Raw genomic sequence first — 20,897 nt, 5'->3', positions numbered from 1 at the left:
ATATAATACTATATTGCACTGAAAAAACTTAAAGTGACATTGGATCAGTTTAAAGCATCGAGTTTATCACAAATTCTTTTGGTCACCTTTCCTAGTTCCCCTGTTACTTCCAACATTTTCTTGCCCACATCAACCCAGATTTGAAGAGCCTGAAGACAAAGGTTTGCATCCTCATTTTCCTTTTTAATTTTTTTTTTAGTTTTTCTCTCTTAATTTCAATATCTAGGCTCTTAACTTCAATATCTAGGCTGAGGCTTTCCATCGTCTTTTCATGCTCCTTCCGTTGCATCTCAAGAGATGCTTCAAAGCTGGCCTCCTGAGTGAACTTTCTTGTTCATCGGCGCTTTCGGGCTGGGGTAAAATTTGATTGGCCAGGTGTTGGTGTGTATTCTGTTGGGGTGTCTCTGGCATTAAACTGTATAGAGGTGGGTGTGTTTGTTTGAGTATCCTGTGTCATGTTAGCTTCTTGAGAGGAGACTTTGCCAGCTGGTGTGCTCTGTGTTGTGTTGAATTCAGTTGAGGTGAGTTTGGGAGGTGTTGTGATGGAGTGTATAGAGTTGTTAGTGTGCTGTGCCATTATTTGAGAATCAAACCTTATCTCACATTTTTGCCCATTATTTCAGATACCAATCACAGTATGTGGTTGTCCTGAAAAGACAAAAAAAAAAAAAAAGATATGCTATGATTGTACTGGAGAACATTACCTTTGCAAACTGTGGTGCTACTAATTCCTCCTAATTCTATAAAAGATTCCATAGAAGTAAAGCAAATATTTAAGTGATGAATGATTTACCTAATCCTATCAATTACACAGTTGTGGGTCACACCATGTTAGACATGATTCTTGGGTAATAGTATAGAACACCACGCTATCCATCTACTCCAATATAATGGAATCCTGCAGTTCTCACCTTCTTGCACAGTAATTAGGGGGTTATTTAAATTCTGGGAAAGCAATAATTAGCAAGATATGTTGAAGAGGGGGAAGGGGTTATACAAAGAAAATAGCTGTACTTCCATAATCTGAATGATATTATTTGAATGTTCATTTACTGAATCCATAATTTGATTGATTGAAGCAAACTGATTCCTAAGTTCTGACATAATCAATTCATCTTCATGAGTCAAGAACTCTATTTTCTTATTTTGATTACTAATTTTAGGACAATTGGAAATTCCTAAACCTAAACTTGCAATAGACCCAAAGATGTTTAATGCAGCATAAATAAACGGATTTCATCTTTCTTTATGTTCGTGTCCTACAGTCCACATCAAAAGGTCATAAGCCAAAGATCCTGTCTCATAAGTCTTATTTTTCAAGTCATCAGATAGCATCTCTGCAACTTTTAATGTTGATCCAAGCAAACTCTCTGTAGTCAAATGAAAATGTCTTCTATGCAACTCATCCAATGAGGCAGAAAACCTTGAAATGGCGGTTCTTAAGCTAGTGACATCATTCTCTTAAAGAAAAATTGCTTGCATATTCACTTCTACAACTACGTTGCTTGATGTAATAAAAACGTCTTCTTGTCTTTCAACTATAGTGGCATATTTAAAATTCATACTTTTAGTTTTAGAGTTCATCCCACACGAGAAAAATGTCTGAGCGAACAATATCACTCCCAACAACAAAAAATTCATCTTGGAAACCTGTAACGAGAAAAATATATGTAATTACTCCTGTATTAAGAAGAAAACTTTTAATCACATAAAATAAAAAATTTTCCCTCACTTCTTTACCTCTCTTTTTCTTTTTTCTTTCTAATTTCTTATGTGAGCCAATGGTACTATTCTCTCATCCGTGGCTTGGGATACGTTTTGAACTCTAAACCTATTGGCCGTTAATGTTTCTAAAATGTTAAATGGGCCTTCAAACTTAGGTGTTAGTTTATAATTGAGTCCTTTGCGCACATTGATTTGAATATACACGTTATCACCCACGGTATATGTTTTAGTTGGCTTCGCTATTTTATCATGATTCCTTTTCATTATGATTTGTGATTCTTCTAAATTCTTTCGAAGGATATCATATCGACTTACACTTGCATTTATACATTCTTTTAAAGGATTTGATAGATTAGTTGTAGGCGTTAATACATGGAAAGGCGTTCTGACTGGGGTACCATACAATGCTTCATGCGGTGACATTTTAATTGATATATGATATGAATGATTCAGAGTACTCAGTGCCGCCGGTATTGCAATATCCCAGTTGGGGTCGGATCCCCCTAGTGTTATTCTTAATATATTTACAATTTTCCTATTTGCTCTTTCCACTAGCTCATTTGACTCTGGGTGATATATCATGGTATTTATTTTCTTTATGCTGAGGAATTCACACAATGAGGTAAGAAAGTGATTATTAAATTCACCACCCGAGTCGGAGATTATCATGTGTGGAATTCCATGTTTACAAATGTAACACTCGTAAAACTTCCTAGCGCATTCAATCGCAGTTTTAGTTTTAAGCGCTATTAGTTCTGTATATCGAGTTAAAGCATCTATAATTACTAAGAGGTGCTTATTTCCTCTGTCTGACTCGTAAAATCCTATTAACAAATCTAAATGTATTCTTTCAAAGGGTTGATTGGGCACAGGATAAGCTCCTAGGCTGACAGGTGTTTTCGTATGCCCTTTGTTTTCCTGACATGTGCGACAATTAGCTATGTGTCTTTTTATATCTGTAAGCATCGTATGCCAATAAAACAATGATTTGGCTTTCTGTGACATTAATGAGAACCCCGGGTGTCATGTAACGGATTTGAATGCAACCAATTCAGGACAGTGGAAATAAGTGATATTGGTACTACTACCTGGTCGTTAGTTACATGTGGTGTATTGCGGGTTTTCCTTGTCACAGTCCTACACAGAATATTATCTTTGATTATATAATTCTGCTGTTTATACTTTATATATCCCTTTTCCTTATGATTGCCTTTCAAAGCATTTATAATTGTTTCTATTTTCTGATCTTTTCTTTGCTCAGTCTGTAATAATTCAGCGCTCCAGCCTAAATCTTCTTGTTCAGATATCGTTTTAACAATAGGCATTGATGTTGATATATCTATTAATTCAGCTAAAGGCTCCATACAAGATGACACGTGGTGGCGTGATAATGCATCCGCAATGATATTTGCTTTCCCAGGTAAATACCCGACTCTTGCGCCAAAATCTTGAATGATCAAATGCCACCGAGTTCGTTTAGGGCTGTGGTTGAGGCCTTTAAAGAACTCTGTTAGTGGTTTATGGTCAGTAAGAACCTTAACGGGATAACCGTAAATTATGAACTTAAAATGCACTAGTAAATTAACAATAGCTAGCCCTTCCTTGTCTATTACTACATACTTACTTGCGGAAGTTCTTAATTTTCGAGAATAGAAAGCTATCGGGAACATTTTTTTATCATATTGCTGAAGCAATACCCCTCCTACTCCTAAGTCTGAGGCGTCTGTTACAATGAAAAATTCCTCACCGAGGTCAGGAAATTTTAAGATAGGAGAGCTACACAGTTCATCTTTCAAGGTATTAAACGCCTGTTGATGTTGCTCAGACCATATGAAATCTGCGCCCTTCTTCGTAAGATCAGTTAAAGGAGCGGATATTATTGAATAGTTGCCAATAAAACGCCTGTAATATCCACTACAACCCAGAAATTGCTGTATTCCCTTGACATTAGTAGGTATGGGAAAATTACGTATAGCCGACACCTTATCATGGACTACTTCAAGACCTTGTCTTGACACCATGAAACCCAAATATATTAATTCTGTTTTGAAAAATTCACACTTACTAATCTTTACCCTTAAGTTATGTTGTCTTAATCTCTGTAGTACTAGTTCTAACTTACGTAGATGTTCTTCTAAGGTGTTGGAAAAAATTACAAGGTCATTCATATAGGCATGCAATATATCCCCTAACAAGTCTCCAAACACTATGTTAATCATTCTTGTAAATGTTATAGAAGCACAACGTAAACCAAAAGGCATCCGTAAAAATTCATAATGTCCCCTGGCTGTGCTGAAGGCTGTGTATGGGATACTATCTTCTTTTAATGATATCTGGTGAAAGCCTTTAAGTAAGTCCAAACTGGTAAAATATTTATTCTGACCTAACAAAGACAAAATATCGTCAGTACATGGCACTGGGAATCGATTAGGGATCGTCTCCTCGTTTAGACGACGGAAGTCGACGCAGATACGCCATGTTCGATCTTTTTTCGGTACAACTATTAAAGGAAAATTATAAGGGCTGTTTGATTTCCTAATGACTCCTTCTTCTAGCATTTTACCTACTTCATCATTTATTTCATTCTGGAATTTCATAGGGAGTCTGTACGAGGGTACATAGATAATTTTCTGCTTGTCCTTTAACCTTATTTGATGCTCGATCACATCTGTTTTTCCTAAGGATCCATCCGTAGTGGAAAAAACTTCATGGTATTTAGTTAAAAGTCCAAACATTTTCTGCTGAATTTCTTCGTCTTGAATGTCTTTATTAATTTTATTTTTAATAGATCACAAAAGGGATTCATCCGCAACTGATTGAGAGTGATTGATCTCAGGAACGGTAAGAATACGATGTTTATAAACTTCTACATCAAAGATATGTTGATTTTTGTGAATTACTAAAGTGTTATTTAAATGATTACAGACTTCAATATTACATTGTTGATGTGAGCCTACTGTATAAATAGCTTGTGTGACAGACAATCCGTTAGTTTTCAAAGTGTCGGAAAGGATTTATATTTCAGATCCCGGTAATGTTTTCTTTATTTGTACTATTAAATTAGAAGGTACGTTTGGTTCGATAGATTGCGTGCAAGATGATATTACGGGTGAGCGAGAATTCTGCTGGGTCGCGTATATTATTTCTTTATTAGTGAGACAAGTTATTGGTTCTTCAACGTACGTTACGGTTACATTTGTCGTCTCCTTTTTATCCAAAACTGATTTTAAGGTATTAGAAGACTTATAGAATTTCCCTTAGATATACACGCCGTGCTTGGCAGGGGCTAAGATAATGTTTTGATTTCCCATAGATGGCTATCCTATAATTACAGCTGGATACATATTAATGTTTTTTACAACAACAAATGTATCGGCAAACATGTGTTTACCGACTTTGAACTGAACATGAGTTATGCCTATGACATTTAATTCATTATTTCCAATACCAAAGAGTCTAATTCCGGATTTTTCTATCGGAAAGTTCGAAAACAACAAATGATGTGTCTTCAAATCCATGATATGACGTGGACTACCAGAGTCAAAAAATAACGTAAAGGATTTGTGTTCTAAATTTACAGCATATAAGGTTTGTCGTAACTCATTTTGGCTTATTATTGTATGAATTCGTTGCAAATCTACGGGAGCATGCACTGTTTTACTTAATTCGGCCGTGTGTTTCATAGGAAAATCTATTGTCTCACAATTATCTGATAAAACATTAAATTGATTATTCAATACTATTGATGTTTACATAAATGAACTTGACCCAACATCACTCTCTTCCCCTCTAGAGTTAACTATGTGGTATTTGCTTTGCTCTGCACATTCTGAAAATTAGTCTGACCTTGCGAGGTCTGGTTTGACGACCCAGGCTCAGTGATATTCGAAGAAGTGTTTGTTTGCTTTGGACTCTGAACTGCATTGACATTTGGTTGTTTCTTCTTATTGTTAAAATGAGGATTTTTCTTTTTATTTCCATATGGAACTGACTGTGGAATTGACTGTGTACTTCTGGGATTCTGTTGTGTCTTACGCGAGTAACATTGACTGTATGAATGAGTTGCACTGTTATGAATAGAGCAGAATTTCGTTCTGCACTTCACGCTTGAGTGACCTTGACGTTTGCAATTATAACACGTCATTCCCGCTACTTGAATACTAACTATGTTCACTGTTTGTGGCTTTGTTTCATTCGTTGAAAAAACTTGAGTTAACACAGGATCGAGATCTGGACGCTTGGACATGTGTTTCTTTATCTGTTAATATACATCCAATTCCGTACTTGCAGGCGTTAACTTCTTATCAAAACACCGCACTAAAGCTTCAGGCAACATAAGTGTCATGCAAGTTAAATACATTAATCGTAAAAAATCTTTCACGGAGATGTTATCCCTAGTAACCCAAGTGGAATTACCTAAAATGTCCTGATATTCATTAAGCCTATCAGCTATGAGAGCTGCTCTCTCAATAACATTAAGCCGATTCATAGTGGCTTGATTAAGTGTATTTCTTAACGTTAATACCACATCCAAGGCTTCCTCACCCCCATAGACCGCGCGTAACCTAACCTTGAAATCATCCCAGGTAACTGCTTCTTGAAATGAAACACCTCTTAAATACGCACTCGCATCCCCCTTCGAAAAATCTATAAAACTTTTAGCTTCTTGTAATTGTACAAAAGGGTCTACGATTTGTTTGGCATTTAAATGGGCATCGACGGATGAAATCCATGACTCCACATTTTGTGGCAAGAACCCATTGACTCGACCCTGAAAAGGAAGGATTGCAGACCTGGCATTTACAAGCGTCACAATTGGAGGAGGATTAGTCTGGCCTACGCCACTAGGTCCAGGGGTAGGGCTCACAGGGGGAGTCATGACTGCTGTATTTCTTTTCCTATCTCTTCGACCCCTTGGAATTCTATCAAAATATCTATATGAATACAGACGTCCACTGCGTAAACGCATATGTATAATAAAATTCCCCAAACAATGTTACTAATCCCAAGACATTTCCCGAGAATTTCTTGAAGAAAAAGGAATTAGTACAAAAAGAGAAAAAATTCTAGATGAGAATTCGGAATTGAACACAGTTTCCTTTAATGAAAGGAAATAAAAGAATAGCAAATCACTCACCCCAGTAATAATCGACTAACGACTCGTGATAACTACACTTCACTGCCTAAACTGGAATGAATTCTAAAATCTGTACTTAGCTTATATATGGTTCTGTGTGATGTCGACACATCCTCTCTCTCTCTCTTGATGTTTTGTTAGCGATGTATCGTTCGAGTTTCTGTTGAATGTAGTGCTTCCTGGATATGTTTTGTAAACGTTGAACGTCAGTCCTTGGGTTTCCTAGGATGTTGATTGAAGATCCAGTTCGTCGGTTTGTATTCATAACATTCATTAAATGTTAAATATTTCGATGGACTATATTACTTAGTCAAAATAGTAGATACATGTAGATAACATTGAGTTCTTTAAGATCTTTCTCTGGTTTTACAGCTTTTATTTTGAAATCTTGCAGATCTTCATCTAATTCTTAGAGTTTAATATTATAGTTACTTGAAGATCTTTCTCTGATTTGTAGAGTTTAACCGCTGCCACCATTTATAAGTGTGCTACTTTTATAAGCACACATTTGAGTATGTGTTGTTTAAGATGTGTAAAGCTGGATAACGAAGTACATCTTATTAGCTTTAAAACTATTTATTGTCTAAAAACAACAGAGTTAAACATCTCCATCATAGGAAGGAGCTGGTTTGGTCGGATGACCAATTCTGGTGAAGTATAGATATGAACTGATTAAATTATCGATATCACAGATATCGTATGCTTAGTTGATGTACCAATTTTATCACAATCTCGGAAGACACCTGCATCCGGTGACGTCACAAACTTTCACACACTGATGCAATGGTGTTGACGTTTAAGAAAAATGTTACATTGCTGAGGCTAAATTGTGCATCCTGTTTATGATTTTAGTGACTACAGCAAATCTCACGGCTAGCATCTTCATCCAAAATGACATATTACGTCATGTGTTTTAAACATGTAATAACAATGATTTCATTTATTACATATGTAGTCATTCGATGAATATCAGTAAAATGCAAATGTTATGTTTTTTTTTTAAATTACCAGTAGAAAAATTACTTGAATCACAAGGAAATGGGTTCATAAAATTAGAAAATAGTGAAAGCAAAACATTTGTTAGCTTGTAGTAAGGCAAAAAATATCTTATAATCTTCAACATATGATGTAAAATTATTAGAAAAGGGGATTCATGTGATTTAAGAAGAGTTTCACAGAAAGGGCATCCATTACATCATCTGAAAAAAATGATATCTAAAGTAATCCGGTAAACTTTTCTAGGCTTGTAGGATGTAATACACTCAAAATCAATAAAAGTCACGAAAGGATTCGTAAAAATATATGGAGGAACCGAGCCGGGAGTTATTTGAATAGTAGCAAGGAGTCAAAATGACTCCATCGGCCATTCTAGTGTTAAAAGAATATGACGGATTTCAGTAGGTGCTAAAATCAAAGATTTGAAATTAGGTTACCAAATTATTTTTCTAGTTCATAGACTGCTGCCACATGCTTCTAGTACAGGACACTGATAGCTCGGTCGCTATCATGATCGCTACAGGCTATGTAGCTTCCACGGTCCAGATATACCAGGTCAGCCAGACAGCGTACCGATTTTAAGCCTTTTCTGCACACCTACGTCATCTGAAGGGGCTTAGTGTTGGCGAGACCCATTAAAAACGTAGATCTATCACACAGTCAATGAGGTTTTCTATGCTTTATCAAATTATTAAGATATCGCATTCGAAAATATACCGATATCTTAACCAAAAAAACAAAAACATCGTCAGAAACTTCAATACCAGACTGTATTAATTCTAAATAAAGCTTTTTAAAACTACTTTTTCCTTCCATGAGAGCTTCCCCGTGTACAGCATTAAAAATCTCCCGCATTATTAACAACTGTGAAAAAACTGACTAGAAGGTTCATGTAATTCCCCCCGATTAACACATTCTATCCAAGTATCATTCCTTAGCACTTCTTCAGTCTTATTTCCTAACTCAGGATATTTTACACAAAATTTCTTTACAATATATCCACCAATGTATTTAAGAGCTTCTTCCTCAATTACTCCCCCAATATCTTTCTTTATTTCTTTACTTGCTCTCAAAAGGTCTTCTTCCTCGTCTAAAGCATCTTTCTCTGAATAAAAATCTAAATTACTGAATATCTGCGTTGTTAGGCTAAGTCCCTTTTTTCGTGATAGATTCATCGTCTTTGGCTGATTCATCAGATTTTTCAACAGTGGTGATATTACACTTTTCCCTTAATATTTTAATTTCTTTTCCTGGCAACATTTTTTTAGCCGAAATTTAAAGTTCACAGCATGAGGATGATCATGGTGCCCATCCATTTGCCTTATACACCCAAAGAAATGTTCAAGGCAATCTTGATTTAGTCTTTGTGTAAGTAGGTAGTCAATACTATAAGAGCCTTTTAACATATCAAACAAAGCAATGGTAGATTTACATGATGAAATCATTTCTTTCTGAAACTTGAAAAGACTTTTTGTACTAGGATTTTTAACTCTCATAGTATTCATTACCTCGATTACCTTGAGCAGTGTACCTTTTTGTTTTTCTACATCAATACCAAAAGCATTGCTTTTACCAAACTTTTCATACATGGAGGAAGAATTCGTTATATTGAACCAATCATTTATTAAAAGAATAAAATCAGATGTTTAATTCCAGTTTTGACACTCCAACAGTCCCTTTTCCCATAAATATTTCAATGAGTTGGCATATGACCTAGATAGTAATTGAACTGCTAATTTAACGTGCTGTCTTTGTTGACCTGTTACAGTTGAATACATTTCATTAATCTTATATGCAAGCCTATATTCTTTTTTGGTTTTATTAAGCATTTCACGTATGCCGTCATCTGAAATACACTCTCGTCTTGAGGAAAAAACCGGAGACAATAAAATTATTTCTAACTAATTTAATTAAATGTGGAACATCTGAGAAAACAAAAACTTCTCTCTTTGGTTTAAAATGAATCGAGCAAACAGTAGCTTTCACAACGTTAATTCTGTCTGCACGGCAACATGCATGTATCCACTGGTCTATGTATGTTTTTTTCTTTTGGAAAGCGATGGTATTTTATGTTTGAGCTTTTAGTTTTATCATGTCTATTATAACAGCCAAATACCGTGCAGTTACATGGCATTATTAGTGACAGAATGAATGAATGAATAAAATGATAATGGACACAGTGTCTCCTATTGTTTACGTTACCTCTATAGGTAGCTAACTAAGGCAACGGTCCTTTGTTTTGTTTACCCACGTGTGTGAAACGGGGAAGCTTGACGTCACAGTATGGGTGATTCACAGATTAAGCTGCGCGTTGGCTGACCTGGTATATATAGACCTTGGTAGCTTCCCTGAATTTAAAGATTGCAATATACCTTTCGCTGCATTTCCACATACCGAAGATTTTTTCTATTGGCATTTCTATTAAACCCTACATTAAGGTTAAATATCAATCCCTGGTACCTTCGTTTAATTAGTTCATTATGGATGTTCCACAAAACATTCAGAATGCTGACAACCCTATACGTGCAAATACCCCCTAGGCAGTACCATCGTGTTTGTAATACTAGACGAACAGTTTATTCAAAGTCATGCCTTATCCATCATTTAGCTTAAATGCTACACAGTATTTTATTAGCTTTATTCCAGCTGTGTTGAAAAGTTATGAATTACCTTCCCAATAGCCGAGTTGAGAAGTTTAAGATTTACCTTCCTATTGTAGTTAAATCTGTTACTTCCAAAAAGTCCATTCTTTCCTAAACTTTTTGTTAGATAGGCTGACCGAAGTCTTTTAATGGTTTATTTGGGGTCAGTACCTACATTTCCTCAACTTCACGGAAATTTTGGTTGAAGCTCTTGAGCTTATATCCTTTAGCTTTCCCAACTAGGGTTGTGGCTGTGCTAGCATTTTTTTCTAGGGTCATAGCATAGCTAGTAATGATTATAGATTAGGTCAAGTTTGTGTATTTTTCGAACTAACCTTAAAAATATCCTAGCTGTTAACCAATTTTCTTTCCAACCAGACTTTAAATAACTCCCATTAGCATACCAGCACCTCTTGCAAATTTTTCACAAAATAGAATTTATACAATTAAATCCTAAAGTAAATTTCCATGAATCATTTTTTATTAGAGTAACGTTAGGAACACTTAGCTATATCCGATTGGCCTTGTCGCTAGAAGGCAAAACTTGGGATCATCCTTAACAGAAACTTTTTGGCATGATCTGTGCAACAAGATTTGTACCAAACAGAATTTAGAGCAAATTTTTTGTAAACTGTATGTTACAGGAATGGGCTGTAATACGTACAGTCTAGCTTACTTTTGATTTTTTTTTTAAGTTACTGTCGAAAGAGCCCATCTTTGTACAAAAGTTATATGTAATCATACAAAAATTTATGGAAAATCTTTCAATTTCTATTCAAGGTGGTCATCAGGTGCAAAGAAATTGGTTCATTCAAATAACTTAGTGGAAAGAAACATCATAGAGTCCAGTTTCATAAAAGAAACCTTTGAAAACAACTTGAATATTAGTCATGGAATGTATAAACTCGACGCCTTTATATGTAAAGATATTTGTAAGCTATATAAAAAAAACATTAACCACTTAATGTAGAATTGAATGTATTGTGAATAATTAACGTCGGTGTGAAATTAATATTTAGACTTAAGCTACCATTTATTAAAGGAAACAATTATTTTATATAGTATGCATAAGTATATTGGCACTATATAGTGTTATGCTAGATATAAGTATTGATATATACATGATTATATGTTTATGATATTAATGTTGTATGCATATAAATATATATATGCATATGTATGTATGTGTATGTGTATATATGTATATATTTATGTGTATATGTATGTATATATGTATGTGTATATATATGTATTAGTGTATATATGTATATGTGTTTGTATCTGTATGTATATATATATATATATATATATATATATATATATATATATATATATATATATATATATATATATATATATATATATATATATATATATATATATATATATAAATATATATGTGTGTGTGTATACATATATTATTATTATTATTATTATTACTATTCAAGCTACAACCGTAGTTGGAAAAGCAAGATGCTATAAGCCCAGGGGCTCCAACAGGGAAAATAGCTCAGTGAGGAAAGGAAATAAGGAAATAAATAAATGAAGAGAACAAATTAACAATAAATCATTCTAAAATAAGAAACAACGTCAAAACAGACATGTCATATAATAAACTATCAACAACATCAAAAACAAATATGTCATAAATAAACTATAAAAAGACTATGTCTGCCTGGTCAACAAAAAAGCATTTGCTCCAACTTTGAACTTTTGAAGTTCTACTGATTCAACCACCCGATTAGGAAGATCATTCCACAACTTGGTCACAGCTGGAATAAAACTTCTAGAGTACTGCGTAGTATTGAGCCTCGTGATGGAGAAGGCCTGGCTATTAGAATTAACTGCCTGCCTAGTATTACGAACAGGATAGAATTGTCCAGGGAGATCTGAATGTAAAGGATGGTCAGAGTTGTGAAAAATCTTATGTTTATGTATGTTTTGCTTATGTATTTATATAGATAAGGCTACCGTATTGACATATAAATAAACTGTACTGAAAGTAAAAAAAGAAGAAAACAAGAATATACCCGCCACTAGAAATGACCCTTTTTAGCAGGTGTCTAACGAGCTTGGGGACTCCTCCTACTCAACACCTGAGTCAAGCCCAGGTAGCCGGTAAGGGAGTGTCATTGTTCTCTAAATCTCTATGGGCCGTATGCTAAGAGGAAATAAAGGGACTATAATATAGACCCTATATTAAATTCCTAGGCTTAGAACATATACAGGCCCTATAAATTTAGGGTTCCCTATAATTTAAGGGGTGGTTCCAATACTATTCAAAGGGTGGCCCAGACATGCCTTTCGCAAGCCCTATAAATAAATAGTAGTCATGATATCAACTCTTTGCTTGTGAAAAACATTTATATTATCAAAAGATGTCTTACAAAAATAATAACACATAAAAAGAAAGAAAAACTATTGAACAGGTGGGCCAAACTTCATATTTTATGAACTCGGAGATGTCCCTCTCTGAGTTCAAGCACAACACAACAAAACAAGCTTCTGCCAAGTTTCACAGGTAAGAATTTCTTTGATTATTTTTTTAGCAAAGTAAGTGATAAAATAGTAGTTGCAAGTAAACCTGGCATTTGAAATCGTAAATAAATTACATTCTTCCAATAGATATGATAGCTCATGCATGGAAAAGGTGTTGATTTTTAACTGATGCTAAAAGGTTCATCTGTTTTTAAGAGAAATTGTTGTATTTGTGCAAAGTTCACATTAAGTTTGGCTTGGAGAAGTTGAAAAATTCTGGTAACTAATCTAACGAAATCAAAGTAACCTTGGCAGGGGGTGACCCTCTGGAAGAGAATGCCAAAAAAAGGCCTTATCCTTTAGATTCTAGCAAAATGAACTAATTTTCATCCACAATTTTGCCTTTTTATAAATGATTTAGATATCTGGAGATGATTCCCAGGTTTTCAAGAATAATTCAACTAATGTGAACCTAATGTAGGAAATCATAGCTCCAAGTTGGTTGTGTTGGGCTGGTGATGGTAGCCTAAATTAGGGTTCGTTCATTACTTTGTAAGACAATTTAGATGGTGTCTAGAGTAGGCCTAGGGTTGATTTCCAGCATGATCATCATCTGAAAAGTCTAAAAACCCATTTGAACCTAATTTGGGAATTTCATGGTGCATCTAAGTTTATGCCTAGTCTACTAAAGTGTAAGTTAGGTGTGCAGTGTGGACTGTGGAGGGCTGCTGTTGAGCTAGCCAGGGGTCAAGGGTGGCAGATTAGGTTTTGTAGAGTTAAACACTAGGCTAACAAACATTTCATGAGTCTTACATTACACGTATATTTCATATATTTCAGCATGTACCGACAATTCCGTCATATCCGAAACCTTCAGCGCTATCAGCATGGCCACATACGAAGGGTTGTGACAGACCGAAGCAACCCATTCCATGCCATGACTGAGGAAGAATTTCTGATGAGGTTCCGATTAAGTAAAGAATGCACACTTTCATTGATTGCAAAGATAGAGCATACACTGCCCAATGCTCTTAGCAACAGAGGTAGGCATGAGTCGTTATCACATTGTTTTTGTACTTATATGTCAGGTGATGAGCTATTTGTGAGTGATGTAATGCTCATTTTGGTAATAGTATAGAACACCACGCTCTCCATTTACTCCAATATAATGTAATCCTGCGGTTCTCACCTTCTTGCACAGTAATTAGGTGGTTATTTAAATTCTGGGAAAGCAATAATTAGCAAGATATGTTGAAGAGGGGGAGAAGGGGTTATGAAAAGAAAATAGCTCGGTTTCCTCACTATACGACATGGAACTGACGTCAACATAGTCAACCAAACAGATCATGATGCCAGGGTACATAAACAGAAGTTCGTGATGCCAGCGTACATTTGATATACTTTATATTCAAAATATACTTAATCAAGAATTGTGATTACTCAAAAGTGTCACTATTTGTAAATTGCATATTTTAAGGACACTTTTGAGTAATTAATCCATTTTTAATTAAGTATATTTTGAATATAAAGTAAATCAAATGTACGCTGGCATCACAAACTTCTGCTTATGTACGCTGGCATCACGAATTCTGTTTGGTTGACGATGTTGACATGTCAGTTCCAAGTCGTTTAGTGAGGAAACCGAGCTATTTTCTTTTTATAACCCCTTCCCCCCTCTTCAACATATCTTGCTAATTATTGCTTTCACAGAATTTAAATAACCCCCTAATTACTGGGCAAGAAGGTGAGAACTGCAGGATTCCATTATATTGGAGTAAATGGAGAGCGTGGTGTTCTATACTCTTACCCGCATTTTCACTTATTTAACAACATTTCCTTAATAATAATGTACCAGGTAGGTACAGTACATAAGGTGCCTTCATTACCTGTAATCACAAGCAAAAGTGATTTTTATGTCTGTATACTGTACTGCAGTGATTCTCAACCAGTGTGCCAAGGCACAATGATATGCCACAACTAATTCAAGCAGTATGGTGATATTTACTGAAGTAAAATAAGTTCTTATTTATACCCGGTATTTTTTTATGTCTGTAGTTCCATCTTATAATTACATGTATACCCTTTTAAATTTTGCCAAGTATACTGTATGCTGTGGTATTCTTATGAGATCTTAAGTGTGTCATTGGTAAAAAAAGGTTGAGGCATTTGCTGTACTTAGTTTACTTAGGCAAGTTATTTTATTGGTTTCTGCTAAATTTGTTACTTGAAAGGTTATATGAAGCTGCCTAGAGATATTATGCTTAATGCAGTAAAAGATTATACAATTTTTTAAGTAAAAACAGATGAGAATTATGCCTGGACATGGTTTGAATGAGGTACTTCATGATTTTTTTCTTTTTCCACAGGCTGTCCTGTGCCTTCTCACCTGCAGGTCCTAATTGGATTGAGATACATTGCCACTGGAAACGACCAACTTGGTATATCTGATTGGTGTGACGTATCACAGTCTTTTGTTAGTAGATGTGTTGGCAAGGTAGCATATGCAATTGGAAGTTTGTGTGCAGAGTTCATCAAGTTTCCAGACCAAGATAATATCACCAGGATTAAGCATGAATTTATGACTATAGCTGGAATGCCAGGTGTAATTGGGTGCATTGACTGCACTCATATTGCAATTGAGATACCAAGTCACCCGCGTCCTGAAGTTTTCCGCAGCAGAAAAGGTTATTTTTCATTTAATGTACAAGCAGTCTGTGGTCCTCAGTTGCAGCTCTACAACATTGTAGCTAGGTGGCCTGGCAGTGCACATGACAGCAATATTTCTGAAAATAGTCGACTCTGTCAGGAACTCGAAGATGGTATTCTGCCTGGACACTTGTTGGGTGACAGTGGCTATCCATGTCGTGAATATTTGTTGATTCCTCTGACAGCTCCTCATGGCAGTGGAGAGAACCGCTATAATGCTTCTCACATAAGAACGCGAAACAGTGTTGAGAGAGCATTTGGACTATTAAAAAGAAGATTTGCTTGCCTTGGAAAGAAAATGAGGACTTCTATGAGAAACTCCAAACACATAATTGTTGCTGCTGCAGTTCTCCACAATTTGGCCATCGCCTACAGAGTACTTGAGCCAGATAATGTAATTCATGAACTTCATGATCCAGATGACCCAGAAGCCCAAGGAAACATACAAGAGGATGAATTGAGGCAGCAACCTCAAGTAATGAGAAATATCCAAGGAGTCTTTAAAAGACAGCAAATCATCAGAGAATATTTTGCTTAGGAAAAAAATAATCACCACCACTAGGCTTAAAGTTACCAAAAACCAAATTCAAAGTATGTATAAATGGTACAGGTTTGGAAAATAAACCAGTAACAGTTATTTGTAATTTTAATTTCCACAAAAATATACAGTACAGTAGTCAAAATACATTGCAGACTAGAACACAATGCATAAGTTCATCACAGCCGAAATATATATAATACTATATTGCACTGAAAAAACTTGAAGTGACATTGGATCAGTTTAAAGCATCGAGTTTATCACAAATTCTTTTGGTCACCTTTCCTAGTTCCCCTGTTACTTCCAACATTTTCTTGCCCACATCAACCCAGATTTGAAGAGCCTGAAGACAAAGGTTTGCATCCTCATTTTCCTTTTTAATTTTTTTTAGTTTTTCTCTCTTAATTTCAATATCTAGGCTCTTAACTTCAATATCTAGGCTGAGGCTTTCCATCGTCTTTTCATGCTCCTTCCGTTGCATCTCAAGAGATGCTTCAAAGCTGGCCTCCTGAGTGAACTTTCTTGTTCATCGGCGCTTTCGGGCTGGGGTAAAATTTGATTGGCCAGGTGTTGGTGTGTATTCTGTTGGGGTGTTTCTGGCATTAAACTGTATAGAGGTGGGTGTGTTTGTTTGAGTATCCTGTGTCATGTTAGCTTCTTGAGAGGAGACTTTGCCAGCTGGTGTGCTCTGTGTTGTGTTGAATTCAGTTGAGGTGAGTTTGGGAGGTGTTGTGATGGAGTGTATAGAGTTGTTAATGTGCTGTGCCATTATTTGAGAATCAAACCTTATCTCACATTTTTGCCCATTATTTCAGATACCAATCACAGTATGTGGTTGTCCTGAAAAGGCAAAAAAAAAAAAAGAAAAATATGCTATGATTGTACTGGAGAACATTACCTTTGCAAACTGTGGGGCTACTAATTCCTCCTAATTCTATAAAAGATTCCATAGAAGTAAAGCAAATATTTAAGTGATGAATGATTTACCTAATCCTATCAATTACACAGTTGTGGGTCACACCATGTTAGACATGATTCTTGGGTAATAGTATAGAACACCACGCTATCCATCTACTCCAATATAATGGAATCCTGCAGTTCTCACCTTCTTGCACTGTAATTAGGGGGTTATTTAAATTCTGGGAAAGCAATAATTAGCAAGATATGTTGAAGAGGGGGGAAGAGGTTATAAAAAGAAAATAGCTCGGTTTCCTCAATAAACGACTTGGAACTGACACGTCAACATCGTCAACTAAACAGAATTCGTGATGCCAGCTTACATAAACAGAAGTTCGTGATGCCAGCGTACATTTGATTTACTGTATATTCAAAATATACTTAATTAAAAATGGATTGATTACTCACAAGTGTCCTTAAAATATGCAACTTACAAATAGTGACACTTTTGAGTAATCACAATTCTTGATTAAGTATATTTTGAATGTACAGTATATCAAATGTACGCTGGCATTTCGAACTTCTGTTTAGTTGACTATGTTGACGTCAGTTCCATGTCGTTTAGTGAGGAAACCGAGCTATTTTCTCTTTATAACCCCTTCTCCCCTCTTCAACATATCTTGCTAATTATTGCTTTCCCAGAATTTAAATAACCCCCTAATTACTGTGCAAGAAGGTGAGAACTGCAGGATTCCATTATCTTTATAAATTGATAGGTAGGGGATATGCGTAAAACAAGTGACTTCCTCTCAATTTTATGGGAAAAAATTAATAGAGAAACAAAACATTTGTATGAAAATCAGTAAAATATGCAAAACATTCAAGCAGAGCTTTCTGTAGAATTATCAAAGTAGGACTTACCGGTACTCTGAAGTGCATCACAGTCCAGTTCATTTTCCTCACCATCAAGGTCATCACTTATGATAGTAAGGATTTTAGCAGTCTCTTCATCTTCAGGCTTAGGATGAGCACCACCACCTGTCCTCATAGTCTCTCGCTTATAGGCTGCATGCTGTTTCTTTGCTCTGAAATTTTTACAACAATTCAGTGGTTAAATGAATATCTTTGTTCCAAACAATTAGGCTAACCAGTATATAGCCTGAAATTAAGACCAAACAATTAGGCTAACCAGTATATAGCCTTAAATTATGAACAAAAGCCAAGCAATTAGGCTAACAAGTATATAGCTTGAAATTAACCCATTACTGCCTGAATTTTTTTTTCTAAATTTTTTTCATTATTTAAGTTTAATATGTATATTTATATGGTATTATCATATATTCAATGTTTTTTCCATGGTATTTGTCCATATATATAACCTACTATATATAGTAGGTTAGGCAGATTCGGGGTACACATTTTTATTGAAGAGTCTATTTTCTATAATAAAATTTTATTGGTATTTTTTCATTACAAAGAGGATGTATTAGAAGCAAGACACTCAATAATAGTGCGTTTATTACTGAATAATACAAAGAAATATTGCAGTTTACTACTAAAATTTGTTGCATTTGTAAGCCCAATTACTTTTGCACTTGCTGACAGTATTTGAATATGTGAAATGGATAATAATTCTTACTTCTACAAGTGAAATGTTTAACAGAAAATTGTGATACGGTAGAATAAAATAGAAATAAAACTGGTTCATGCTTTAGAGAAACTTCCTTCTTAGTTAAATTTTGAGATAAATTCCGTGATATCACACAATAACAAACCAGACACTATAGTTAGCAGTATTCTAAAGAGCACGACGATGATAATTAGCAAAGCATTTCACACACAATGGAACTCCACACTTCATACACCCTTGCGAAGAACGAGACTTACAAGAGGATAGAGCACATTTCCATGCCTGTTTTCCAAGGGATTCGACGAGGTGACCAATATTGTCATAACGTACATCTGGAATAACCCGAGATGACTGTCTTGGCCGGTCTATTCCCACACGTGGTTCTGCCTTCTGAAGGTATGTCCTTGCAATGTAACGCTTGAATGACAACAGTGAAAGGTTGCTTTCATCAACACGATGCAGAAGCCAGCAGTTCTGAATCATTGCATCAATTACCCAAGAAAATATAGGCCACCACCACTTTTTCATTCTAATGGATATACGGTAACAATTGATGTTTTGGTCCATCATATCAGTGCCACCCATGTGCCTGTTGTAATCCCCGATGAGATAAGGACGACTTACACTAATTTTCTTTTTGTCCTTTGCTAACCATCGAGATACACTTTCCAGAGGATAAACAGGAGAAATATTTGATACCATTGAAACTACTGCATTATCCTTCCAGCATACCAACAAGATCTTGTGAATATTATCCACAACAACATCTGTATCTCCTCGAGGAACCTTCTTCATTTCGTTTGTGGAGTTTATAGGACAAGTCTTCGGAATTCTGTTGTCCCTTATTGTTCCAGTTGCTTCATAGTTTATCTCTTTTTAGTGATTTACTAAAGGTAAACTTGTGAAGTAGTTGTAGAAGTAAAACCTCACTGGTATATCTTTGATATGACTTGGTAGTTTTTCGAATAAAATCATCAAAGTGTCCCCACCTTTTCCAAACCTTTCTTCATAGTGACGATTCAACCCGAAGGCTGTCCCTTGGTATACATCAAACGTAGCTAAATATCCAAGTGGAGAATTTAGGCACCAAGCTTTAAATCCAAATCTCACAGGTTTATTCCGAATGCACTGTTTGCATCCATGCCTACCAAAATATTCTATCATTGCTTCATCAAGTGATATATGTTGATCCTTGTTTAGTGCCTGATTATCAGTGGAAGGCAGAAACCGTAATATTTCTTCAAATGTATCACGTGACATTGCCTTAGCAATGAGTTCGACTCCAACATCAGCATCCAAAGATCAGTATAAGCGGCAACTTGGTAATGTGTGGTATCCTGAGAGTATGAGAATGCTTGGATAGTAACAGGGAACTGAAAATTTGAAACTACCGAGGCATTGTTAGCTGGAAAGTCACTTCACCAGCGACGAGGTGTGCATCCAAGGACCAGAAAATAGCGAACAAGCAGTTTATTCTAACGAAGAAACAACCAATTTGCTTTAGGGTGATACTTTTCTAAGATTTTTCCTGTCCGGTCCATATTTTGGCTTCATATCTGCCTGACCTACTATATATAGTAGGTAATTGAAAATAGCCTGTAATATTTATGCTTCAATTGCTATCTCAATTTCTGATAAATGAATTGATTCATGGTCTTCAGTGTCATGATATGTATCAGTATAAAGATGTTTAATGAACTTGTGTAACGATGAGCTCAGATTAAAAATGTGAATATATAAAAACATTCTACATATCTTTGGTATTTTGTCAAAAAGTCGAAAAATATGGATACTTCAAAGAAAAACTCCTGTTTATATTATTGATTAGATTGAAAAGAACTCAGGAATATGCAAAACAATAAGAAAAACATGAAAAATTGGGGTGTAATTTGTCTTAGCAATTGTACTACTATATATAGTAGGTCAGGCATTAATGGGTTAAGACCAAATAATTAGGCTAACCAGTATATAGCCTTAAATTAAGAACAAAAGCCAAGCAATTAGGCTAACAAGTACATAGCCTGAAATTAAGACCAAACAATTAGGCTAACCAGTATATAGCCTTAAATTAAGAACAAAAGATAAGCAATTAAGCTAACAAGTATATAGCCTGAAATTAAGACCAAACAATTAGGCTAATCAGTATAT

General features: G+C 35.3%; 1 protein-coding gene and 1 pseudogene across 1 annotated transcript; one reads left to right on the top strand and one right to left on the bottom strand.

Annotated features, from left to right (window-relative positions):
• Positions 1–44: 44 nt before the first annotated feature.
• Positions 45–20,897, bottom strand: part of LOC137643555 (myb/SANT-like DNA-binding domain-containing protein 3) — a 21,866-nt pseudogene continuing 1,013 nt past the window's right edge.
• Positions 12,807–16,222, top strand: LOC137643554 (putative nuclease HARBI1). The gene is made up of 3 exons (XM_068376287.1): positions 12,807–13,021; positions 13,819–14,021; positions 15,345–16,222. Exons 1-3 carry the CDS (start codon positions 12,951–12,953, stop codon positions 16,220–16,222), a joined length of 1,152 nt encoding a protein of 383 aa, XP_068232388.1. The 5' UTR covers positions 12,807–12,950.

This window comes from Palaemon carinicauda, chromosome 7 (genome assembly GCF_036898095.1).
Source record: "Palaemon carinicauda isolate YSFRI2023 chromosome 7, ASM3689809v2, whole genome shotgun sequence".
Classification (NCBI taxonomy): Eukaryota; Metazoa; Arthropoda; class Malacostraca; order Decapoda; family Palaemonidae; genus Palaemon; species Palaemon carinicauda.
The sequence above is the reverse complement of the archived record's forward strand: the minus strand, read 5'-3'. Positions and strand labels throughout refer to the sequence as shown.